The 27,192-nt window shown below is 37.1% G+C and overlaps 1 protein-coding gene across 1 annotated transcript in view; it reads right to left on the bottom strand.

The window, feature by feature from the left end:
* PRKDC (protein kinase, DNA-activated, catalytic subunit) overlaps positions 1-27,192 on the bottom strand; it is a 122,956-nt gene that overhangs the window by 16,008 nt on the left and 79,756 nt on the right. The window contains exons 52-77 of the mRNA XM_060775277.2: positions 26,931-27,042; positions 26,104-26,228; positions 25,855-26,004; positions 24,911-25,084; positions 24,267-24,365; positions 23,481-23,691; positions 22,466-22,637; positions 20,774-20,989; positions 20,173-20,285; positions 16,402-16,533; positions 16,008-16,187; positions 15,468-15,685; positions 14,016-14,154; positions 13,393-13,581; positions 12,865-13,089; positions 12,003-12,111; positions 11,404-11,515; positions 9,749-9,938; positions 8,469-8,643; positions 7,729-7,913; positions 6,077-6,260; positions 5,280-5,440; positions 3,598-3,809; positions 2,856-2,943; positions 2,146-2,289; positions 157-361 (exon numbers count right to left, since the gene is read on the bottom strand). Coding sequence (XP_060631260.2) covers positions 157-361; positions 2,146-2,289; positions 2,856-2,943; positions 3,598-3,809; positions 5,280-5,440; positions 6,077-6,260; positions 7,729-7,913; positions 8,469-8,643; positions 9,749-9,938; positions 11,404-11,515; positions 12,003-12,111; positions 12,865-13,089; positions 13,393-13,581; positions 14,016-14,154; positions 15,468-15,685; positions 16,008-16,187; positions 16,402-16,533; positions 20,173-20,285; positions 20,774-20,989; positions 22,466-22,637; positions 23,481-23,691; positions 24,267-24,365; positions 24,911-25,084; positions 25,855-26,004; positions 26,104-26,228; positions 26,931-27,042 — 4,220 coding nt within the window. The remainder of the gene's footprint in view (positions 1-156; positions 362-2,145; positions 2,290-2,855; positions 2,944-3,597; positions 3,810-5,279; positions 5,441-6,076; positions 6,261-7,728; positions 7,914-8,468; positions 8,644-9,748; positions 9,939-11,403; positions 11,516-12,002; positions 12,112-12,864; positions 13,090-13,392; positions 13,582-14,015; positions 14,155-15,467; positions 15,686-16,007; positions 16,188-16,401; positions 16,534-20,172; positions 20,286-20,773; positions 20,990-22,465; positions 22,638-23,480; positions 23,692-24,266; positions 24,366-24,910; positions 25,085-25,854; positions 26,005-26,103; positions 26,229-26,930; positions 27,043-27,192) is intronic.

The following is a 27,192-nucleotide window of genomic DNA, read 5'->3' as shown; positions in this document are numbered from 1 at the left end:
CCAACTTCACTGCATTTAGTTTTAAAAGTACAATTAGAACTTAAGATGTCTTTGTGAGGCATTAGTAATACCACTAACAATAACCATTCTTCTTCAATTTAGCAATATTTATTTGTTCCACTAATCTTCCTTTTCTCTAATAAAGGCATAACTTACCAGGAATTTCAAGCTCTGTTCTTAAGAACTCTGGCTTAAAGTCACTCATCCAAGGAGAGCACTCTTTCAGATTCCCAGGTTCTTTCTGACATTCTTTCATTTTTGAAAGAAGGGACTCCGCAACTGGGTTGAAGTCACTGCTCTTCATATCTAGCAGCTTGGAACCTTTTCTTCCAAAATGACTATCAAATTCCTCCCCGAATTTCTGAAGCAAAATAATATTACAAGAAAAGCATTATGATCAATAACAGACAATGCTTCAGTACAACTAACTGGGGATGCCATTCACCTGCAAAAAGTGAACTGAAGTCTGAGACTACTTTAAGCTCTGGATTCACCAAAAGATAGATCAAAGGATATTTTGTGCTGTTAAGAGCTACTTATGTGATTGGATCATGAACACACAGTTCTAAATCTGTTAAAGGACATCAGAGATGTTGGGAGGGATGATGATCTGCAACCATTCAATTGCCTTCTACCTTTACTAGAAAACTTGATAACTATGTACATTTGCTAAACATGCTGCACAAGCATATGCAAATGCAAGAATGCCTCAGATCCTTTGCTATACTTTATGAAAATGTGAAAAGCTTATCAGAAAGAGTTTCAAAAGCCTACTTGCGCTTATCACAAACATATAGTACTGTTCTGGATTCAATGGCAATTATTTCAATATTGTATGTCCCTATTATCCTGGAGTAGTACACTTGGTTCCTGCCCCCTACTTACCCGCAAAACTCTGCCTAAGAGATAATGATTGGCTGAAGGAGACCTGGTGGACTTTACAGCAACAATGTCTAGAAATAGTTCTTCAACTAGTTTGTAACTGAAAAGCCTAGGTTTTGCTACCAAAATGAGTTGTCTACAGGTATTTGTTCATTAGGTACTACAAATCTATATAAAGGTGTGTGTGTGTATCTACACTGTAGAATTAATGCACTTTGACACCACTTTAACTTCCATGGTTCAATACCATGAAATCATGCAATCTGCAGTCTGGTGAGGCACAGACCACTAAAGACCTTGTAAAACTACAACTCCCATGATTTCATAGCATTGAGCCATGGTAGTTAATGTGGTGTCAAGATGCATTAAGTGTACGGTGTAGCTGTACCCTGAGTCATTTCCCTGCTGTGGCTGTCAGCATTTACACTAGAACATGGTTTAGCACTGAGTTGATATGAATGTGCACTGAAGGAGAATTTTTCCAAGGAAGTTCAAGCCCTCCCCCTTCACTAAGAGACAAGACACATTAAACAATTTTTAAAGGAATGCATTCCACAAGACTCCACACAACAAGGCTGCCAGGAAAGAGGAAAATCCCTCGTTAATAAGCAACACACTTTATAAATGCTGGACTCAAACTTTAAGGAGACAAAAATTATGCAGGCCTCTGGCACATGCTCTCAAAATATTCTTGATAACATACGGAGAATGCAATTCAAATAAAGACAGTACAAGACCCCTTATCGTGTATTAGAACTAGGGCTAAAGCTACATTCCATTATTCTGTTTATATTAATAGCACAACACAGAGGAAGATACTTTTCCAGAAAAAAAATCGACTGAAAAGAGCACCTCTAGTAGGCCTTTAGTTTAGCGATAATTAGGAATACAGAAGCCATTATTTTTAAATCTGAAGTTCTCTTCAGTATCAACCACAAAGAATCATGGTAAGGCAAAGAAGCCATTCTGAATGAGGGCCTCCTTGTCTATTCAAGCAGAACTCTCATGCTAGGAGAAAGATGCATACACATGGTTCTTCGTTGGAAGAAAGGAAGCATATAAATGGAATAAACAAACACACACCACAGTAATGTTTGTCGTGGTTTCTTGGACATTAGCCAACAAGTTAATTCTCCTAATCACAAATCAAGGTTGTTGATGAAAACAAATATAAACAAAAAACCAAACAACCCAAAACAAATGTAAAAGTAATAGGATGTTTTTCAAATAACAGAGTGAGTGAAGTCCTATATCAAGACATACCTTAATAAATTGCTTTCTGTACAACCCAAGTCCCGGGGCTTGTAGATTTCCCAAGTTCTGGTACATTCCATCATACAACTGTTGAATGTTATTTTTATTTATCTTAGTTTTCCCCAGTTCATTCCTGATATCCTCAATCCAATCCTATTAATCAAAAATAGGGTTTTTTTTTGTATTTTCACTTACAGAAGGCTCAAGTTTAAACACAGTGGCTGCTGATAAAGACCATGTAACAATAAGGTAAAGGAAAAGTTTTCCCCTGATATTAAGTCTAGTCATGTCTGACTCTGGGTGGTGGTGCTCATCTCCATTTCCAAGCCGTAGACGCCTCCAAGGTCATGTGGCTGGCATCACTGTATGGAGTGCCATTACCTTTCCGCACAAGCGGTACCTATTAATCTACTCACATTTGCATGTTTTCGTACTGCTAGGTTGGCAGAAATTGGGTCTAACAGTGGGAGCTCACCCCGCTCCCTGGATTTGAACCACTGACCTTTTCGTCAGCAAGATCAGCAGCTCAGCAGTTTAACCTGCTGCGCCACTTTAATAACAATAAACAATAATTATAAAACTTTATTTACATTTATATCTCCCCACAGGGACTCGGATCAGTAACACAATTTCAAATCCCTTGAATGTTCAAAAAGTTCTTCATATAAACTAAATATCATAATTTCAAGGGTTTTTTTTTAATCGTATGAACATCTTACCTTAAAAAGCATCATAGGACTGGAAAGTTGTTCCAAGGCATGTACAAAATCCTGCACCACTCCTTCTTTATCTAATTTGCTCTTTATCCTATGAGGGAAGGAATGACAGCTAGAATGCAGAACAGCCACCAAAGAAACTTGTCACAGAAATATTTTTCTCTGCTTTTGTAGAAATGATACAATTCATCTCTTCCGCCAGAAAGAGGTTTCGTTACACAACAAGGAACCAAAAATGGGATCAAACATGCAATCACAGCTATAACAGGATAGTAAGAAATGAGCCTCATGGTTTGTATAATAATTAGAAGACTTTTACTGCTCAAAATGTAAACTTAGTAAAAAAAGTAGGAAAAGGAAACCAGAATGTCCACTGAAAAATTAGGTGGAAAGACTTGCAGATGTTGCTATATGATTTTCAGTGAGCTTCCTTTCCCCTTTTTTCAAAAGCCCACCCCAATTAATAGAATCCCCTAATAAGCATTTTTGAGCTGCTTGGGGGTGTAGGCCACCTTCTTAAGAAAAATATCTGGACCCATCTCAGAAGTATGTAAAGCTAAAGCGCTAAATAAATGCGGAGAAGGATAACAACGATATTTTTGCCTCACATACATGCCTAACTTTAGAAAACACTACTTCAGAGAATATCACATATGATGTAATTTACATATATTTGGCTTTTAAGTATAACCCTAATAATGAAATGAATTTGACTTCAAAAATATTCGGTTTTTTTGATCATCACCTTTCTACAAATTCCTTATTCTTATGGCCGGTGATAGTTTCACGGAAAGAAAAGCTTTCGCTGCTAATCATGAAGGGGTACACTATTGCCTGTGGGTAAGTGTTGGCAATTTCTTCCACTGTATGCTGCACAGCGCGTGCTTCCTCCTTGTCAAGCACAGCCATCAATTGACTGATCCAGCCAACAAACTGCCAACAAGGAACTGAAGAAATCTGTAAAAAACATACAATATCTATGTTAAGCAAGAGCAGAAAAAGCATAGTATCTCTACTCAAGCTAAGCATAATAAAATAGGATGCAACATATCTGTTATGCTGCTTAAAAGCAGCCATGAATTCACGAGTGGCTGAGAGCCTAAAATTCTCAGAATTCTCAGCACGAGGTTGAAAGAAGTGATTTAAAAATTGTAGTGGTGCCCTAGAAAGAAATGAATTAACTATTAAGTGAGTTCTATTGAAAAAAGTGATTTAAATACTACACTTCTCTACATTTACTCTGTGTCCCTATATTGAGTGTAAGTACTGGAATGGTCCCACTCCATTTTCTAGTTGAAAATAATCAGCATAAAATCTGCAACAATTATGTGGTGAAATATGGCTTATATGGACTACATATAATTCATATCAACTTTTGGCTTGGACAAAGCACATTGCAATATGTGTCTGAGACTTTTGATAGCTGAGCTGTTTAAAGTAAGGAAGCAAGTGTTCAGGATTTGCAAAATGCAATTCCATAAGCATTTTACCCAGTTTTTGAAAAAGACAACAGTAGAGTTTGATTTCATAGATATCGTCAACAAAAAAAGTCACTATATTTGGGTGGCTAATATAGACTTGCATTATTCAAGTGCAAACTGTTACAATGAAAAAGAGTCCAAAATATCCTTTTGGGTAGACCTCATAACCAGAGCTGACCATAAGAGTTGTGCTGGAGGAACTAGAGATTATTAGAGAGGTTTTCTCTCTAGTTAAAAAGTAAATAAACATTTTTAACTTGTAGTCTTTCAACTTTTGCAGGTCCCTTGCCTCCCCCCCCCCAAAGTATTGTGAATGTGGAGTGAATGACTAGTAGTCATTAACAGACTTCATAAATCCTCTTTATATGCATGTGGCATGCCCTCTGTCTTTCTGAAACCCAGAACACCCTTGACATTTAAATATTTTATCACAGGGCAGTTGCTACAGTATCGTATTCATTTTCATTGCAATTTTCTGTCCCTTCCTAGCTCTGTAATACCCTTTTCTGAGATAATGCAATCTAAACTAAACATGGTATTATAAATGTGGTTACACAGTAGATTTTTATCAAGGCCTTTCAACATTGTGTTTTACTTTCTTCCTGATAAACCAAAGCATGAAACTGCCTTTTTCATTAAAAGGTGCAGATTAAGTCAGTATTGTAATTGAACCATTAGCAATGGACTTAAAAATCTTTTCTGGAACAGTTAATACCAGCTGAAATATCATTTATATATACCTGAAATTTAGATTTTCGGTCTCAACAGGTATCAGTTTACACTTACACTTGAACCAAATGTCATTTTACTGGGTTTTTTTTATTCTGTCTAGAAACTTTTAAAATTCTTCACACCTTTTTTTTGTCTCCTAATCATCTTGTATAATTTGATTTCATTTCAAGTTTTACCTATCTTTTTGTTTCTCCATAGAAATGGGTAAACTCACCTCTTGTATCATGAGGCCCAAGGTCTCTCTTGGATATTTCCCAACAACTTGTAATAGCCTGGGGAATTTTAATCTGGCTTCTTCTGAGCTGAGTTTTAAAGCCTTTATTACTTTCTCTACTACAATGCCTGGGAATGCTTGCAAATCCACAGCATCTATACCTGAGAAAACACAAAATAACCAACAGAACGCTGTCATTTGTGCTGTCGTTAAGAAGTTTATCTATTAAAATAAGAAGTCTTCTCAAAGTATTTATAAATGAAATCCTTTGTTTCATTTGTCCCCAGCTGAGTATTTTCTCTGATTCTAGCAGAGTAGTTCTACTGCTTTTGTTTGCATTGATATTTTCCCTTTCTTATCATCAAAAACAAAATTATGACTTTGGGTTGTGAGTTTTCTGGGCTGTATGGCCATGTTCCAGAAGCATTCTCTTCTGATGTTTCGCCCACATCTATGGCAAGCATCCTCAGAGGTTAAGGGGTCTGCTGGAAACTAGGCAAGTGAGGTTTATATATCTGTGGAATGTCCAGGGTAGAAGAAAGAAACTCTAGGCAAAACGCCAGGAGAGAATGCTTCTGGAACATGGCCATACAGCCTGGAAAACTCACAGTAAGCCAGTGATTCCAGCCATGAAAGCCTTTGGCAACACAATTATGACTTTATACAGTTAGGAGTGCTGATAGCGGTCCAAAAGGAACTTTAAAGAACATAGTATTGATGCTTCAGTGCAGAGTTCAGAGGTATAAGCATATTATAAGCAAGTTCATTGCTGTTTAAAACATTGCTATTTGACTTACTTGCTGAGCTTTCTTCTTCTACTTTACGAAGATATCTGTCACAGAAATTAGCCAATGTCATATAAGCATTTATGATGCCATTTGTATCCATGTGATCAGTTGAAATGGACTGCACCTCTTCTTCAGCTTTCTTCACGGCCCCTTTGAAGCACTGAAAAGCTCTCCTGTTCAAGCCAGCAATAACCTGAAATTGGAACAAACCATCACAGAAGTGTAAAACAAAATACTGAACAAAACCCCATTAAAATTAATACTAAGGAAGCAAAGGTTATGATTCCTTAAACAAGACTATGAATGCTTTCCATGCAGACGTAAGTAGAGGCAATATTGATAGGTGAGAAGAAGCAAGAGAAATGGAAACTGGGAAAAGTCTTAATGGAGAGGAGCCTTACAGCAAGCTTTAGAAAAGAAATGGCTCCTGCAGGCTTCATTTACAGCCCAATGAATGCCACTGCTCCATGGGTTATACAATGGCAGAACCATCCTCTCCAATACCCCAGAGCAGGTGTGTCCAAACTTTTTAAGCTGAGGGCCAGTTCACACTCCTTCAGCCCATTGAAGAGTCAGACTATAATTTGAAAAAAACATGAACACATTTATTTCAATTCAATTACTTTTACCCCGCCCTTCTCACCCCAAAGGGGACTCGGGGGTGATACACACCCCAAATGTCTTATTGATAGTGCAATTAAAAAAATACAATATACAAAATGAAGAACACTTTTAACCAACATAAACATACCAGTCTTTCTATAGGAAGTGTGGGCATGCTTTTGGCTGACAAGAGAGTCAAGTTAATTAGGGCCTAGAGTCTAGTGCAGTCTCCTTCACTGGAGGATTTCCAGCAGAGGTAGCATGGCCATCTGTCAGGAGGGCTTTGATTGTGGAAGGGGGGGCTTATAGTTGCTGCCTGACCCTCCCCTTTACTTCCTGATGGAGGAGCTGCAGCAAAGGCAGCCTTTTTGGAAAATGGGGGCAGTGACACGGGACAAAGGTTGGAGGGAAGCCAGGCAGGTGCTCGGCCTCCAGGGCCTGCCCTGCCCGGCCATGCAGCAGCAGCGGCATTGGCAGTAGCAAGCACCTGGGGCAAGCAGGGCAATTGGGAAGCCTTCCTTTACAAAGAAAGAAAGAAAAAGTTGTGGGGGGAGAGAGGGACAAGGGTCCACTGGGACAGGATACCCAAGGTCAGAGCTACCCGGGGAGAAAGTGATGCTTAATTGGGGTGAAGGGACGCAAGAGGCTGCCATCTGTTTCTTTCCTCTCAAGGGGCCTGCCTTTTCGGGGGCCCTGATCCCCAAAAAGGAAGGAAGGAACCAACGAAGAGAAGAAGTCAAGGAAGGGAGGGAGGAAGGAGGATGCAAAGAAGCAAGCAAGAGAGGGAGGAAGGCCTAGAAAGTTGAACAGGGGACACATTTGGCCCCCGGGCTGGACTGTGGACATGCCTGCCCTATAGAATGGAGTCCCCCAATAACACAAATTAACTATAAATAACGAATGGATAAAATAAGGTACTACTCTATTGCAAATGATATCAAGGACTATAGCCACACTTGATGCATAATGAGAATGAATACCTTGGCCTCACAGATCTCCAATCTGAATTCTAGTTCAAAAGGAGTAAAGAAATCACTTCTAATAAGAAGTACAAATACCTTTTCAATGTTATCAGGTCTTTCTCCTGAAAGCACTAAGACCGTTTTAGCTTTTTCTCCTTCAATTTGGCGAAGACAGTCTGGATCCTTGCAAAGTGCACTAGCCATAATGTTGAAAGTGGTACCAAGGAGGAGGTTTTGGTTACGGAAGTCGTGTGCACTCAGGCTGCCAGACTTAGTTTCATCTGTTGGATCAAATGGCAGAAAAACATATTCTTATACTAGTCATCAGGGGCTGGATGAACATTTTGATGAGAAACTTTTTTTGAAGACTTATAAAAAAAGCCATTGAAAATGAGACAGGTTAGATGAATATAAAATTATGCATAGTGTGAAAAGTCATAATTCTAGATCCCAGGGTGACCAAATAGACTGAAAGCTGTGTCATACAGAGCAAATAAGAAAAAAAAAAACAACTTTTTCTCAAAGTAGAAAATGTAACTATGGAATTCAATATAAGTAATAGTTAAGGCTCCAGCATGGAAGTTTTTTAAAATGGAAATATAGAAGTGAATGGAGGATGGGTTCATCATACTATCCATTACCAAAAGCAAATTCTAATATTACTTTTTGTGGAATATGAGTGAAATGATGCCACTGCCTTTAAATACATGTAAACTTCCCATAAGTAGCTGGTTGGCTACTGTGAGACACAACGCCCTGCTAGACAGGCCCTTTATAAGACCCCTTTTATATTAGCACTCGATTATGTGTTGGCAAATTCTATAGGGTATACATACCTAATAGGGATATTGTCTTGAGTACGGTAATGATTTGTTCGGGGCCACTTTGGCTCTGGCTACGACTATGGCTATATCGGCAATAGCTATGGTTCCATTTCACCAGCCACTGTTCTCGAGTCTTGGAATCTCTGTGCAAGTCCTTCAGAAGTTTCATGGCTACCGAAAAGCTATTCTGTATTTATAGTTCAAAGGAAGAAATTTTTTTACAATTTTACATATAGTATGAAAAAAGGTAGGAACATTAAATTGGTAATAAGAAAAGTTGAAAAAGCAAATTTGTAGTAATGTGCTTTACACAAATCTCAATGTGCCAACACTTTTTTTAAAGTTAGGAAACCAAACACTTACATTTGTTAAAAATGTAAATGAAAGCATAATTGTTTTATGAAATTCTATGATCTCATAATTTCCCCCCTGAAAACAGGAAAACACAGTGGTTGAAGAATTTGAGAAGCATTTTTCTCTCTCTCAGAAGTTCTCGAAATTAAGGTTGTTTCACTCACTGAATACCCAATATAGTCCATGGCAAAAAAAATCCACCATGGTGTAAGTCAGAGTTCAGAAGCTGAAGGAAAGAGGACAGAAATCAGAAAACTTTGGTATGGCTTACATGACTTTCCTCTAGACTGGTCACATGAGAGGTTAATCAGCATGGTTGTAGATTATAAGGTTATGCAATTCGGGTAAACTATGATCTGTTTTGGTGTTCTGGATTTCAGTGGGGGCCCGATCACTTTTTCAAGAGCCTCCCGAATATGGAAGGACAGAAATCTGTTTCGACTGGGAAGCTAAAGTTTTGTTTTCATTCCAGCCCACTGGCAGCAATGGAGGGGAGGTGGGAACTTCCCAGGCTCTCCTTTGCATGATTTTATGCATCGTTTGTCCTTATATCTTCATTAAGTGCTGGATTAAAAGCACCAGATCATTTCCCTTTGGTTTTTCAAGGAAATCTGGATTTATGGCAAGGGCTTAAGATTGTACCCTCTGTGGGATCCTTTCTCTTCTAGCGGCCATCTCCCTCCCTGCACTCCCTGCCCCGAGTCCCCTTGGGGAGATGGTGGCGGGGTATAAATAAAGTCTATTATTATTATATTATTTCAACAATACATTTAATTACATTATTAAAGCCTGCTTTAATATGTAGCTATTATAGTCAGAATCTTAAGATATCTTTTGCTTCCCACCTCAATCTGTTTCTTGTTGGGTTTTTGCGGTGGCGGCGGCAATACATTATAAGTAAATATATATTGACACACATATACACACACTATAGCCACCTGTTTCCGTGCACTCTCTATCATTTTCATCTTCATGGTAAACTTGCAGTTTCGAATCATGGAGCATGCATCTTCCTTCTCACTGTCAACTTCCATTTTCAAACTGCTATCTCCTGCACCATCCACATCCATACTGTCGTCCAGATGTGTGTTAGGAAGTTTCTCCTGAATTTTGTCAAGGAAGAAGCACCTGCAACAATTAAAAGAAACACAAACTGACAAAATGTAAATGGATCAGCAGATGTCAGTTATTCTTAAAGATGCTCCGATTGTTATTTGTGTTACAGTAACTCTAGATATCAATCATTATTATGGTTTTCATAATTTAGCTGTCCATGCTTTTCTTAATAACCCTTACTCTAAGATAACATAATTATCATCTAAGTGTGATCAACAGCCATTAGTAAGAGAGAAGTGGCAAACTTCAATCCCTAACAAATCAACTCCTCACTCTCCAATATGCTTATAATAAATAGTTATCAGCAGATCAGTTCTACTGCTGTATCAATGTATCTATTTCCTTTTTGTTTTCAATAAATGTCCTAGAATTTCACATCTATCCTGATTTCAGTCATACACTTACTTGATATACTTATGTATAAGACTAGCAATTTAAATTAAAAATGTAACCCCCCAAAACTGGGTTGGTATTGTAAGGTTATTTACAAAATTTATTTGCAAATATAGATACTTCTGATTACTGAGTCTATCTCAAAATGATACAGAGAATCAGACATCTAACTTTGAGGTAGAGTAGATGTTCTTAACTTGTGGGCCGCGGACCACCAGGATGAAAATCTGGTCTGCGAACCTCTTTCTTTCTTTCTTTCTTTCTTGACTTATTTTATTGTCACTCCTTTCGTGCCACCTGCCATCCCATCCCTGTCTTTGATCATGGCATATGTTCTGTATCAGAAACTAGAGCTGATGTGGTCTATCCAATGCAATTTTCTGAATCGGTGCCCCAAACTAAATCTAAAGTTGACCAAAAACGGATTTGTAACCCTTTTGGTACTAATGTTGGACTGTGGTCCCTGATCAAGTCCCTGGTCAAATGGTCCCGGTCAAAAAAAAGGTTGGAAACCACTGGGCTAGAGGATGTTACTTCACTAAGAACAGATATGCAAGGGAAGAATATCATGTTTTCGCTGTGGAAAATAGCCTATTTATATTGCTTGCTTATGTACAGCATTTCTGTATTGCATCCCAGCGTACCAGGGTCCCAGAGGTGATGAACAAACATCCTTTAAATCTTCCCAAAGCAGTCTAAATGCAACCCTAGAATCCAGTTTTGAAACAACACTGATGGCCAGACTGCCAATGGATGTTTAAAAGATTAAGCTATCTTAATTTCCTAGGGTAAAGAGTTCCATGACCAAGGAGCTGCAACAGAGAAGACTATTACATGTTCCCACCAACCTAACTATGAGGCAATGGAATGTGCCATAGAGCCTTCTCTGAAGATCTCAAATTTGTGGTAGGTTCATATCCGAGAGGGGTGTATTAGTTCTTTAAAAACCCAGAACAGCTGCTCTGCAAGAGACTGAGCTGATGTTATAGAGGCAACAAACATTCTCTTGTGTTTGACCTTCCTATTCTTGGATGCACAACAGGCATTGGAAATCACAGATAACTGAGAAAAGATCACTGCTTACCGATTTGTGATTATATCATCCCAAATGTTCATTGGATCCATTTTGGAATCTGGATATCTACTTGTCCAAATACTGAGGAGCCGCTTAAGGGAAGCCTGAGAAGCTATATTACCTATGGATCATTTTTGAGGAAGAAACATGTTAAAGATTTTGACAAAATGGTCAAAATCCCATTTGCAAGCAAACAATGCAGTATATCACCCACATATTTAAATTCAAGGTAAAAAAACATATCACTGAACATGTAAATTTGTTTTATAAACAGTGGTTTTGCTACACACTTCTGTCAGTTTTCTAAATGCTAAAATCATCTTCCAATGCAGGACAAAGGAGCACTTGCCTAAAAACATCAACTGACCTTAGCTAATTTAAATCCTGCAGCATGTCTCTCTGATCAGAACGGAATAATCAAAACCAAGAACAAAATATCAAGTAGGAACTACTATCATGAAATACAATATGTAACAATATTTTAAATGCATACACTTACAAGAATTTACTAGAACTATGCTCTATTTCTTCTAGAGGCACAGATCTTCTGTAACAATGCAAATATTAAATATATGTGGAGAACACTTCGGCAAGGGAGGGAAACATACCTGGTTTGCTGATAAAGTTAATAAAGTCCTGTATTTCTGTTAGAGCCTGAACTGATTGAAGCTTGGTAAGTCGACTCTGGTGCAACAGTGAATCAATACTGGAATAGCTCTGTAGGAGAAAACACATTTTTCCTTGTATTTCTAGCCAACCATTAATCCTTTTCTGCACTACACTTTATCTCCTTACCGCCTTTTCTACAAGCGTCAGAGGATATAACAAAACCTCTGAGTGTCAGCAAGTTTAATACAGTAACACTGCATTGTTATCAGTACAGTCTTTAATCAATCTAAAGAGTCCCCTCTATTCTGCCTTTGTTAGACCACATCTGGAATATTGTGTCCAATTCTGGGCACCACAATTGAAGAGAGATATTGACAAGCTGGAATGTTGTCCAGAGGAGGGTAACTAAAATGATCAAGGGTCTGGAGAACAAGCCCTATGACGAGCGACTTAAAGAGCTGGGCAAGTTTAGCCTGAAGAAGAGTAGGCTGAGAGGAGACATGATAGCCATGTATAAATACGTGAGGAGAAGTCATAGGAAGGAGGGGGCAAGCTTGTTTTCTGCTGCCCTGGAGACAAGGCCGGGAAACAATGGCTTCAAACTACAAGAAAGGAGATTCCATCTGAACATTAGGAAGAACTTCCTGACTGTGAGAGCCATTCAGCAATGAAACTCTCTGCCCCGGAGTGTGGTAGAGGTTCCTTCGTTGGAAGCTTTTAAACAGACGCTGGATGTCCATCTGTTGGGGGATGCTTTGAATGCAATTTTCCTGTTTCTTGGCAGGAGGTTGGACTGGATGGCCCATAAGGTCTCTTCCAACTCTATGATTATATGAGTTGTATTACCTTTCAGAACATTACCTGCATGAACACCTGCATAGCATTGCTGACATAGTATTTTGCTCTGTCAAAATCATCCTGCAAAATGTAGAGAAGACTCAACTCTTGACTGTAGTACATTTCTATAAGAGCTTTCCTCTGTTCTGTCTTCATAGCTTCATCAATAAATGTCAGTAAGGACTGATCGTTTTCACCATGAAGGAGAATCTTCAACTTGCTACGAATCAGGTATGGCAGATACACTTCCTGAAATGAAGAAAAATAGGAATTATTTTATTTAGATAGTGGCAAGCCTATTATTATTTTATTACTACTGCTATAACTATTATATTTATTCATATCCTACTTTTCTCCCAAATTATCAAAATCTAAACAGCTGCTTGACCTTGAAGAGATGCAGTTCTCAATCAAGAGGTAAACTACAACCCTAAGGATTTGGACCTAAAATATACCTGGAGCCCAAGCGTCATGTCCTGGCACCTTACTACAATGAGCACAAATGCAGTTTATAGAGGGGAAAAACACATATAAATTAATATATTTTAAAACCTGATAAAAAGGATCACTCCATGTTTTATTTAAGTCTGGAGGCTGTGTATTATCGATATTAACAGTTGAACAATATTCCAAAGATTTCCATTCAGTCAGATGGTTGTAACATTCCAGAGATGCAAGTTCCCAAAAATCTTTTTCTGCTTCTGTTGGTTCCTCATCAGGCCAGTCTTGTGTAGAAAGTGCCTAGATGAGTAAAGGGGTATCAGACAGATTTATCTTGACAATTAATAAGCACTTTGCACATTTTAAAACACTTATTGAATTCACACTAGTATTGAACCTTTGTTTTCTGGCTTTGTTTTTAGCTATTTTTTGCCCTTTCTTCTGAGACTCAAGATGGGATGAGAATAGTATGGAGTCAGTTTGGATTCCTTCCTGGAAATGTCCTATGTTTCTTACTTCACTTTTTTTGAATCTTTATCCTCTCTTTTAAGGTTATTATCTAATAAAGTCTTTCTGACATCTACATACTTTTCAATTACAATTCAAGCCTTCAGTTAAAAATATTATTATGATTAAAGACTAATTTATGATTTTGAAGAATTTATTTAAAATCAATGTTCAGACTGAATACTTTTATAAATCTGAAAACAAGGTGATTTAGAATATAAACATACCTCATCATAATGCTTTGCTGCTTCAGCATAATCGCTTCTTGCCTCAGCTATTAAAGCCTTCCGAGTAATTTCCTTAGTGCCAATCTTTCCACTAAAAATACCTTGCAATGCATCATATTCTCCAATGGACCGATAAAGCCTAGTAAATAAGGGATGAAAACTATGTCATGTCTGATTATCAAAATGATTTATATGTCAGATAAATGTGGTTAGAGATTAATAAAAGGATTTGGTAGATTCTGTATTTATTATATGTACTTCATCCCTTTCTCTCTCCTTCTAAGAAGTTCAATTTCCATTTTAGTATTGCAAACACATGAAAGAGTGCATGATTTCCTGTGCATTCTGGATATTGGTGTCAGTCAGAGCTCCATAGGGAGGACATGCCACAATTAGGTTGCCATGGTTGAGAAGGCCTTCTCCCATGTCCCAACACAGTATTTTGACCTATTGTGAAGGAGCACTCCCACCAAGCAGACCTTAATTCTCAGGCAGGCACATATGGAGGGACGTACTCCCTAAACAATTGAAGTCCCAAGCTTTTTAGGTATGTGAATGTGGACACTTGGTAACTATGAGTAGATAATTTGAGCCTAGATCTCTTCCAGTATTCCTCTATACCACAATGGCTCCAATTCAACAGAGCCCATAAACTTTTGGGATATGGATTATGACCTGTTAGGATCATAACCTATTGGGTAGCAGAGTTACAGAAGTGTTCCTTTAGTTTACTGGGTAATGGATGATCACTGGACACATAAATATCTAGTTTATATTCAATGCTCTCAGCAGACTTCTTTAAAATAACATGTGTGTTTTACTCACAACTTCATGTATTTAAATATACAGGCATATTTCTTGTCAGGTGGAACTTTAAAACATTTCAGTTTGCATCTTTAACTTAAATTTTTTATCCGTTTCTTCAAAACTTTATTGCTCTGTACAGTTCTCTTTCATAACAGTCTACTTTCAAGGGAAAACGTAAGCCTCAACCATTCCTCCTAAACTGTCATCCTTTAAAACGGCATTCTAAACAGTCACATGGTCTGCAGCCCCTCCCACTGCTTCAAGTACATAGAGCTAAGAAAATGGCAAACCAAAGAAGACATACACTTGAGGAAATAAACAATACATTATAAACAGACAAAACATGAAATAGTGGAGGTTTGAGATGGCTATTATCACCAACACTAGTGAACTCATACATAATTTAATACATTATATAAATGGCTGATCAGAAAAATGCCACTTCTCTACACAGTTGACTGGAATCACAACCTACATAACCTTAAATATAAAGCAAAACTCAGAGCAGCTTGCTATGAGTATAGAGACATCCATTACCTTCCAATAATAGCAATTTAGTTAGGAAAGTTAGCACAATTAATTTGGCAAGTATTAAGTTTTATGCAGTTCTAAAACTATTCTCTAGATTAAGAGTAATAAACTTACTTGGCAAGTTCAATCCATCTGTTCACATCAGGTGGCAGTTCTCTCTTCCTGCGCATCCGTTTGGAGGGTGGCTCCTCCTCCTCTTCCTCAGGAGAAAGGCAAACTAAAGCTTGTTCAAGCAGCAAGATTCCCACTGGTTGCTGTAAACTTGCTAAGCAGCTTGTACTCACAGTAGAAGCATTCAGGTCTAGAAGCTCTTTGTGTTGGTAGCTCATCTCCTATTACAACGAAGTCTGTGTTAGCTTTCAGAATTTTTATTTATACCAGAACAAAGCTACATTAAATAAGCCACAGCCATGAAAGCTAAAAAAATTGCTCACTACAGGTTTAATATTGTGGCCTTTCTAAACTATTCTGAAATATCTTATTTAAAATGTTTCTACTCGCCATCCAATCTCAGTGCTTCAGAGGCCATCTTGTTTTTGTCAAAGGTAAGTGTTAGTATGCATGACAATGTGTGTATTTGTCACAAATGCCATCTTTAACCACGTGAGCTTATATTCATTTATGAATTCTAAAATGTAACATAGAAAACAGTACCTGGATGCAGGCGATGAATGGTGGGAAATACAGCACAGTTGCAGTCAGAAAGTGGTTGAAGTCCTGCACCAATTGCTGGATGATACCGTTCTTCTCAAACTGAGACTTGGATTTTTTCATTTCTTCCAGAATTCCACTAAACAAACTGCTGAAAAGATGTTTGGCCAATGTAGGGTCCCTCTATAATTGACAATACAGACAATCAGTAATTGGTAAAAATGGTAAAAGTACACAGCACAGACAAATATTCATCATTACTACACCTTTACTACAATACAAGTAAGGCAAAGCAAAGTAGGTTATTTGTTCAGTTGCTTCCGACTCTTCATGACCTCAGGGACCAGCCAGCACTATTTTCCAAAATAATCAGGAAATTCTAACAAAATAACAATACCTGTGCCACTCCCTGCAGAGGAGTGATCAGACTGCTGTATTCAATTTGGATGTCAGGGAGGTCACCTTGTCTGTATTTCCTATAGAGTGTGACATGAGCATCTTGTTTCATCTTCATCTGAGTTTTTATTTCCTGCAACAATTGACATTTTGGAAATTACATTCTGTCATGACTAGAAAGTAATGGTATCTCATACAGTAACTGAACTAAGTATGTTCACCGCTTTGAGTCGCCTGAGGGCTGAGAAAAGCGGTATATAAATAAAGTAAATAATAAATAATGTTTTGAAGTAGTTTGTAAAATTATAACAGTTAAATACAAGTTGTAGAAAAACTTTACCCTCAGTAACAATGTTTTCTTTTTTCTAATTAAATAGCAAATTTGTTAGCACTGGAAGGTTTGCAGTAGAATAGCTAATTTTAATTCTTTTTATTGGTTATGCTAATTCTTGGTAATGTATTAAGAACTTATGTGTATGTAAGAAGGATCAGAACTTTATTGGTAAGAAGTAGAATAGAAGCTAAGGCCAAAGTCTGCCTATGAAGAGTTTTAAGCTTAAAATCCATGCCTAATCTTAATTGCAAAAACCCAAGAATTTCCTTAACCCCTACCAAAGATACCGCATCACTGTTGCACCCTGGTTTTTTTCAGTTCAAAAATTGGTTTTCAGCTTTTCATTGAGTAATTGTCACACAGTTAATTCTGTTTGTGGCTGCAGAACTAACATTATTGTCACTCAATCCAATGAAGTATACTGAACCCAAACAGCCACACAAGTTGGCTTTTAGATTCAAGCCAATGAAGAGACCAAAGTGCAAGGTGAGCAGGTGGGCAGGCAAAGCTGTCATGAGGCAAGTCACACAATATAGTAAGCCTTGCAGCTTCCCACAGTAGTTAAACTGTACATTCCTTCTGCCAGAAAAATAATATTTGTTATGATGGGTAAATATAAATATTATTCTCTGGGCTTCCAGATGAAAGTGATTGTGTTTGCTGAACAGCATGGAAACAGAGCTGCAGAAAGGCAGTTTTCAGTGAGTGAAAAGTTTGTACAAAAGTGGCACCAAAAAAGGCAAACACAAACCCTTGTGGTGCTCCCCTTGAAAAAAGTGATTCAAAAAGCATGGTTTTCATACTGGAATTTTTTTAAGCTTTGCAAAATGGTTGCATCCCATATTCCCCCTCCCCCCACCCCCATGGCATAAAATCTGCAATGATTATGTAGTGAAATATTTTTTTTAAATTTTTTATTGAGTTTTAGTATTACAATAATAGAAAAAAAGGAAGCGATAAACATATACAAAGAACATGACAATGACATAGCTGCAATCATACATTAGCATACACATTAACACACAATAATACATCTTAGCAACAGCAAGACTTACCTAACACACTCACTACAAGTATCTTTAAAAACCTCTGCCCCAAAGCAGCAGTGGACCTCCTACTCTCTTGTCTACGGTATTTCTTTATCTGTAACCTTATTATTACTTTTCTTTAATTTTAAAACTGTTTCTTATTTCCTATCATGTCCTATCCTACTATCTACTGTTTCTTTCTTATAACGTTTAATCCCATAGTTCTTTACATGGGGAGAACCTTGGTTTCTTGGCTGTCTAAGCGATATCTTTTCCTGTTCCCTGGCTCTTTTTGGCCATCTTCGTCTAGAGTTACCAAGCTCTCTCCTATTTTCCTTTGTCTCTCCTAACGGAAATCTCATACTATTCTGTGTTTCTCATTCTTACCCCACGGATATTGTGCTCTCATCTAATCTTACTAGGGGGGTTAGGCTATTATCCATTTTATCTTGTTTTCTCTTAGCCATGCTTTTACAGGTGTCCAATTTGTTGGGAGTACAGGCATGTTTCTTGAGGCTGACAGGATATACGTTAGGTGGTCCACATTCATTAACTCGATTACTTTCTCTGTCCATTCTTCCTCCGTTGGTAAGGTTCTTTGTTTCCATACCTTGGCCAGCAATAGGCGTGCTGCCGTAATCAAGTATATGAAGATTTTATCCGTCTCTTTATCCCATAACCCTTCCGTTAGTCCTAACAGAAAACACTCTGGTTTTAGGGGGATACTTTTTTTTAGTATTTTTTGGCACCTCTTTTGAATTACTTTCCAGAACATACGTACTCTCTTGCAGGACCACCACATATGTTTGTATGTCCCTTCCTCCTCCCCGCACTTCCAACACTTGTTACATGCATGTTTGGCGAATTTAGCTATCCTGGTCGGCGTGAGATACCATTGGTGTACCATTTTCACCCAATGTTCTTTAAGATAATAGGAGTACGAGTAGTTTGTTTTTATATTCCAAATTTTGCTCCATTCCTCTAAGGTTATGGATCTTCCTATTAATCTAGCCCATTTTACCATATATTCTTTGATCCTTTCTTCCTCTGTGGCCCATTCAAGTAGGAGCTTATATGCTTTTGTTATGTATTTTTTTGGGTTGTCTAGAAGTTTGTCCCATACAGAGGGGGATTCCATAAAGCCTTTTTTGTTATCTTCTTTAAAGTATTCAGTTAGCTGCCAGTGCTGGAGCCAAGTGATATTATTATATTGTTGTTTTAATACGTCCTGGCTTTTTATTCTAAGTTCCTTTCTTTCCTTGAGCAATAGATCCTTGTACGTTGGCCATAAATTCCAGCCCAGCTCCCTCCTTTGGTGGGCTTCGAGGGGGGAAACCCAAAGTGGTGTGTGGGGGTACATCCTATCTTTATACATATCCCATACTTTTAAGAGGGCGGCCCGAATGAAATGGTTTCTAAAATTTTTTTCTACTTTAGCCTTATTATGCCATAAGTAGGCATGCCACCCGGTTCTTAAATCGTGGCCTTCTAGGGTTAGTAGTTTTTTATTTCTTAGTAGTATCCATTCTTTGATCCATTCCATACTACACGCTTCAAAATACAATTTTAGATTCGGCAAGCCTAGACCTCCTCTCTTTCTTTCATCTGTCATGTTTGAAAAGTTTTTTATTATTCCAGACGAATTTCGAGATGTCCCTTTGCCAATCTGTAAAGAGTTGTTTCTTTCTAATAATAGGAATATTTTGAAATAAGTAGAGCATCTTGGGAAGGACGTTCGATTTAATTACTGAGATTCTTCCCAATAGGGATAGTTTTATTGAGTGCCAATCTTTCAGATTCTTCTTTATTTCTCTCCATTTTTCTTCATAGTTATTTTTTAGAAGTTGGGAATTTTTTGCAGTTATATGGATGCCTAGATATTTAATTTTTGATGTTATTTGTAATCCCGAAATCTCTGTCAAGTCCTTCTTCCTTTCCCTAGAGATGTTTTTCGTAAGAATGTTAGATTTTGATCTATTGATTTTAAGGCCAGAGACTTTACCAAAATCCTCAATCTTTCCTATCCACAGTTTGATGTTTTTTAGTGGTTCTTGTATAGTACAGATTAGATCGTCCGCAAATGCTCTAAGCTTATAAGTTTCTTTTTGGATAGCTACCCCTTTTAATCTGTTGTCGTCTCTGATCTCGTTTAATAGGATTTCAAGTGATAGAATAAAGATTAAAGGGGACAGGGGGCATCCCTGTCTTGTTCCCTTCTCTATGTCTAATCTCTCAGAGTCCTGTCCGTTCACTCTAATTGTAGCTTATGTAGATTATGTAGTGAAATATGATATGTAACTCTCACTGAAATAAATAACTCTGCACTCTAGTCATTAAGAGATACTTCAGTAGAATTCGAAAAAGAGGTTTCTTAAGCCTCTGCTTATGACTTATAGAATAGGAAACAGACCTTCTCTTGTTTCTGCTCAGCAACACCCTTCCTTGCATAAATCAAGCTAAGTTTTTCTTGATCCTTTAAGAAGCGTCTCCGCAGTCGCAGAATTTCTGCCCGTTCATCTATACCTAATGTACAAAAAAGGAAAAATACTTTACTATGTTTTAAAAATATATATATAAATTACACACAACATTTTGCTTATTAGAACTAGGAATTTGAATTGTCATCCACAGTATTATTTAAAATCTACAATAACATTAGGAACAAAATGAAACTTGATTTCAGAATATTTATATTATAATGTTCCAGGTTCTGGAAACCAACTTATTTGCCTTTTTAATTTTTGAAATCAACTTCCCTTAATTGTAATTAGTATCAATTTTATATTAAGTAACTTATAAGGTCTACATCTCCTAGCATGATGCTGAAAATATCACACAAACAAAGCCTGTGAGACTTTTGTTCCTTTTGCTCCACTAATGCCAGTCATATCCTACTCTGGCAGACATTTTCACCCAGATGGTTAGGAGCCATTTGGCTCCCCGTTTGCAGTAGATGTTCTCAATCTTGGATAACAAGGATAACTGTGATAGAATGGAAGCATTAATAATACCTTTAGCTTTGCTGTCCACTTCATCCCCGGGCAAGCCTAGTCTTTTCTTCCCAAAATTAGGACCTAAGGGCTTGAAAGCAACTCTGTGTGATCCAGCAACCCGTTTGTTAATAAGGAGCATGGATGAAGACAAGGATTCAGAAGATGAAGGAACACTATACTCTGAAAGGGTGTCAACACTGCTTCCTATTAGCCAATTAAAGGAACTTCTCCCACCTGAAAAATAAAATAAAATAAACATGAAAAAGTTGCCTCTCGTCAGCAAAACAGTATATTTTTGTTCAGTTCAGTTATAACCAAGAACAGTATTGTTGTTATTATTATTATCATTATCATCTTTTTTTATATCTCGCCTTTCTCTCCATGGGGACTCAAGGCGGCTAACATCTATCCACACTAGACAGTTTAAAAAGAGCAATACAAAAATTTAAAAAAACTATTGTATAGTATCAGTGTTGTAAAAATAGAATTAAAATGGCCTTTAAAACTCATATCCCTCTGTCGGCCTTCCATAAGCAGGTTAAGACCTTCTCCTGCCAACAGGTTTTTGGGGAAGGATTACTGCAATAAGCTCTACATGGGGCTGCCTTTGAAGACCGTTCGGAAGTTTCAGCTGGTGCAGAGATCTGCAGCTCTCTGCTCTTAGTCGCCCCCCCCTCCCCACTTCCCAAGCATGACTGGTGGGAACAATTGAAGGGTCTTCTCCATGGTCACCCCCTGCCCTTGGAACTCTCTCCCTAAGGAGATCAAAATGTCCCCCTCCTTGCTCTCCTTCAAAAAAACAATTAAAGACCTTTTTATGCTCACAAGCAAACGGAGATAAGGACATAGAAAACATCTGGCACAAACAAAATGGATTGGAATAAGGAAATGGCTTGTTACTCTGGCTTTTAATGTTTAATTTCTATTAGTCTCAATTTTTAAGTCTTGTTTTTAAATGTTGATTCATCAAAACATGAATTTTAAATTGTGTGACGCCTAATTTGCTCTAAAGTTTCACTATTGTCTGATGTTGATGTCTAATATGTTACTTTTTGATTTATGGTTTGTTTATTTCATTTTTTGGTTGCACTTTATGGCATTGAATGTTTGCCACTGTATGTTGTGAACTGCCAAGTCCCTTAGAGTTTTCCCTATATATTTAATTATTTTTTTAAAAAATGACAATAAAACACACACAACAAAAGAAAGGTCATAATACATATGAGTACATATGGTCATACTAAAACAAGAGTGACCTACCATATATACACACAACTGCCAACATACACATTTTTAAAAATGGATTTCCAGCTTCTCTTTTGTAAGTTTCGCTATAAATTTGCTATTCTTTCTTCCATTTTATACAAAGTGTTTACTTTTGCTTGTTCTAACATTTACAGGTGACTATCCCGACATTTTATGTCTCCAAACATGTACATAAAGTCTTTCCCTTTTTTCTGAGAATGTGTCCCATGATTTACTTTCCAACAATTTGTCCATTTCTATTAATGTATTTTAGTATTCTAATGGCTAATGGTTTCTATGACACAAAAGGTTTAATTATTTCTTAATTCTAATATTTATAAACTAAAACATTCACACTGTTTCAATTTGGTTTGCTTTACATTTATTGTTAGTGTCCCATATCAAGAGAGAGGCAGAATAAAAATAAATAAAATAAATTAATACATACATAACATAGATACTTACTGACGTTTTGGGTGGGAGTAAATTCATACTGTTGTTGTGTGGCCCTTATCTGTCCCCCCATGGATCCTTCCTGTGAGCGGTATCTGTTGGTGCTCTGGGAGGCTTGGGTCTCCACAAACATAGGGGTAAGAATGGTATTTCGGTACCGCCAATCTGAGTCAATAGCAAATTCCTTGAGAAGACAAGAGGGAACATTAAAAATCATTTAAATATATACAATACCTGAATTGGAAAGAGGCATAGGAAATTTCAGTTTCATATCTCATTAGTCTTCCATGTTATGAATTAATGAATCCAAACTTTTGAGGAGAATAAGAAAATAATTCTCCCCAAAATACTCTGAAATACAGTATTTCATTTTTAGAAATATTAGTCCCAAAAGTGCAAGGGAAAAGTCTGCATTCTAACCTATATTCTCACATTTTTAAAATAACCTTTAAGATCCAAATTTTGAGAAATTCTTGCTAAAAATATTCAAGGATTTAGTAAGATGTCATAAAGAGTGTTCCTTAAATATGATCCTGGGATAAGCTGTGTTATCATACTAAATGGTAAAGAGACCTGATTACTGTTATTTAATAATATGTGTGGAAATGGATCTGGCATAACACATCTTTCAATGTAAGGGTTAGGTCTGGATAGATAGTTCTGTGGATGAAAATGTTTCTTCTGTTCACAGAAGTTACCAGATCTCCCCAGAAGTGACGAGGTTATATTCATTCCTCCTTCAGCCTCTTGTATCACAAGCTAGTTATGCATAGTCATCAATTATTACCAACAATAACAATGGAAAAATGACTCTATTTAGTTAATTACTACTTTGTTTTGTAAAAGTATTAATTTTGCACAATGGAGCTGTCAAAATTACTGCTTCATTTTACATCTGATACGGAATGGAGTTAGATTTCAAGAAATAGAAGTAATAGCTGCCCAATTATTTTCCTTGGCTCTGATCTGATAAGACTATGGAATGTTATCACTATCTCATTAGCATTACAATAAAATATACATTCACCTGAAATTTGCATTCCGAAAGTGGATATTCAAACATCTTTCTGGAATAATCGGGGCTCTTACTGGTCATTTCAAGAAGAAAATTTGTAGCTAAACTTAAATACTGTGTTTCAATTTTGGCAGAATATAAGGAACTTAACAATGTCAACATGCGATCAAGGGTATTGGCTGGTAACCTAGTGTCATCACTCCAAAAATTTCTAACAATTAATCTGTAAAAGAAAGCAGAGATACACATTTCCCCATGAAGAACATACCACAGTGAATTAATACTATGAGATGCATATAATTAAACACTTCTATAATTAAAAAAGTAAAATATCCTTATTTCTAAGTTTATATAGGAAGAACCATGAACAATGTGATACATACATAGCTCTCATACATATCATTACTGTCCTAACTTTGCCTAATGACAAGGCAGTCTTTTTAAGGAACGCTATCCTAACACAAGTCTTCAACCTAAAACCTAAAGACCTTTAAGAAAGACTTTTTAAAGTTTTGAATTTGTTGTTTAGGCTGCACTCCTGTATCCACCTAGTTTGGGATAAATTCCACTCAATGCAACAGGACTTACTTCTGAGTGTACATGCATAGAATTGCAGGCTAATTCAGTATCACAAAAATATCCCATATCTCAAACACAAATATGCAAAACTTTATGTTGATATCCCAGTATTTAGTCAATAATCTGACACTGGCTGAAAGAAAATTCTGATTTCTGGAAGTAAACAATAATTAGGACTTTGTGATTTGAAGTGTGAAAATTCAAACCTGTATTACTCACTGTAGTCCAGAATTCTCATCCATCAGCCCTTGAAGCAAATTCTCTTTGGACACCTTAAACACGTCAGAAGACACCTCATCGGCCTGGCTTTCAGAATCCCTGATTTAACACAAAGGAGGTAAAAATACACAAGAACAGTTCGGCTCCACTCTTCCTTCATTCTCATAGAAGACAATTAAATATCTCTATTGCAGTAAGCTTTTTCTGTGAAGCCAATCTTTTTCCCCACCAAGTTTCTGTGGCCTCAAACTCTCTTTCTATTTATGGTGCTTATGACCACTCAAAACATTCCTTCCAGAGGCCTGGACCATTTTCAAGGACAGACCCATCTATATTGTGTGTGTGTATGTCTGTGTGTGTGTGCCTGTGTGTGCACAGGTTAATATATACAAATACACAAGAATACACATCATTTGAGTCTAACCATTAAAATTTATAAAGCTTTACTACAGATGAGTAGAGACATAGGCAAACACATTCTTAGGCGATCCCTCGCTTTCCGAAATGATCAAACACATAGGACAATGCTGGTTTATTTACTTCTTATTCTTACTTATTTTTGCTTTCTACTATTTTCCTAAAGGCAAAAATGGGAGATGTTTTCTTGAAACACTTGTTTGACATACCTGTGCTTGACTCCTTACCTGTAGTTATCATAGAGCCACATGAGAATGTCATACATTCGCTCCCTACATAATGGTGAAGGATGCGAGATGAAGCCTGTTACTGTAGGAAGAAGATCTTTTACTTCACTTGGTTTCAGCTTAGGCAACATTTTGTATACTATATCCAAACATACAGTTTGTCTTTCATCATCTCTAGAGGGAAAAAAACCAATTCCTTTTATTATTATCTCAACTTCTATATGTAAATACTTATACTTGAGGATTTGATTTTGATTTCAGAAGACGCCCTTACACTTAATCTAAGAAAGTGTAATAACAGAATTTAAAAGAACAAGTCATCAACAATAAGGGTTTTAGTTATAGAGAACTAGCCAAAACTAGACTTTAAACATATATTACTCATTCCTTGCAAAAAGTTAAATAAACTGATAAAAACTGAAGACAGTACTTTGGCCTTTGTCAAAATACAAAACATCAATTTGAGCAAGTACTATTCATCTCAATCAATGGTTCCCAACCTGTGGTCTGTGGACCACCAGTGGTCCGCAAGAACTAAAATATGGTCCAAGGCCTCACCGTTGCAATGAGAGAGACTGGTCTCGCAAAACCCTCTTACAGTGCCGAGGCTTATTAAATATGGTTTTCTATGAATGAGCAGATAGTGACTACTGGATGGCATATGTTCTGTATTAGAAACTAGAACTGATGTGGTCTATGCAATGCAATTTTCTGAATCATCACTCCAAACAACCAAACTGAATCTAAAGTTGACCAAAAGCTGATTTGTAACCCTTTTTGGACTAATGTTGGAGAGTAGTCCCTGGTCAAGTGGTCCCTGGTCAAAAAAAAAAGGTTGGGAACCACTGATCTAAATGAAGTGTATTCAGAATCATTTCCCAACAGACAGTACCATATCTGTACAGAACGCACAAGAAAGATGGGGGAATTATGCCCTTTCTTACCGGTGACTCATGATCTGTGTGAACTCCTTACTCTTCAACTGTAAGTACAAATCTTCTATTTCATGAGCACGACACAACACTACTTCCAGGCAGTATGTTTTCATCACCCCATGAAGTTTCGGTATCAAGAAGAAGACTGTATTCATAAACCTTTCCATAACCAAGAACCAAAAAACACGACAAGTTATAACACAGCTACCTAGCTGAAACTCTTTATCGAGTAGAGAGGAATTCATAATTTTAATATACCTATCAGCAAGAGGTGGAAAGTTCTTTGTCACTTTATTCAAGCACACAATAAATTTGTCATCTTTGGTATTTTGGTGTTGCTTTAGTTGCTTTATGACTAAGTCATAAACTGGACCTTCTAATACCTGAAGAAAATAAAGAACATATCATTACACACCTTCAAATGCCAAAAGCTCAATCAATGATCAACATTTTCAGAAAATGTTATTACTACTATTGTCAGCAAGAAATCCCCTAATCACTTGTATAAGACCAGCCAATTTCATGAACACGTTTTTTAAAGAGTTACGAATCAGTTTTTGGTCAACTTTAGATTTGGTTTGGGGTGCTGATTCAGAAAATTGCACTGGAAAGGCCACATCAGCTCTAGTTTCTGATATAGAACATATGCCATGGTTAGTGACAGGGAAGGAGTGGCAGGCAGCATGAAAAGAGTGAAAATAAAATAAATTAATAAATAAAGAGGAGGGAGGCTCGCAGACCAGATTGTTGTCCTTGCGGCTCACTGGTGGTCTGTGGACCCCAGGTTAAGAACCACTGATCTAAACTATAGTAGAAACAGAAGCTTTGTTTCAGAGACTGGACACATCTGCTTACAAATGTTAGAACAAATTGAGGATAGCAATCTCCAGCATAATTTTACAGTTCTCACAAGAAAAGTGACTGGATCTCAGATCTAGCGTGCCAGTAACTATGTTTTTATTATGAGACATTTCTGTGTAATCCATCCCCATCCACTCACAAAAAATAAATAAAAGCTTATTTCAGGCAGAAGCGTAAAAATTAAAATGGCACAGAATGCATTCATAAACCAAATTTGCACTCACATTTTCTTTTTCAGCAATATGCTGAAGAATAAGTCCTAGCACTTCAGCTGCTGCTGCATATACTTCCTTGTATCTTACTAAGGCCATGTTATTTGTCAAAGCTTGGAAGTATCTGAAACAAACAAGAAATCTGATGATACTCACTGAATTCCATATTAACATCTGAGTATGTTATACCACAGTAGTCAGCTGAAATCTCTTCATATGTAACCTAAACAGCATGAATTATACAAATACTTGACTTTTAGAACGCTCTATAAAT

Source organism: Anolis sagrei, chromosome 4, assembly GCF_037176765.1.
Source record: "Anolis sagrei isolate rAnoSag1 chromosome 4, rAnoSag1.mat, whole genome shotgun sequence".
Taxonomy (NCBI): domain Eukaryota; kingdom Metazoa; phylum Chordata; class Lepidosauria; order Squamata; family Dactyloidae; genus Anolis; species Anolis sagrei.
Note: the sequence above shows the minus strand (reverse complement) of the source record. Positions and strands in the feature narration are given on the sequence as shown.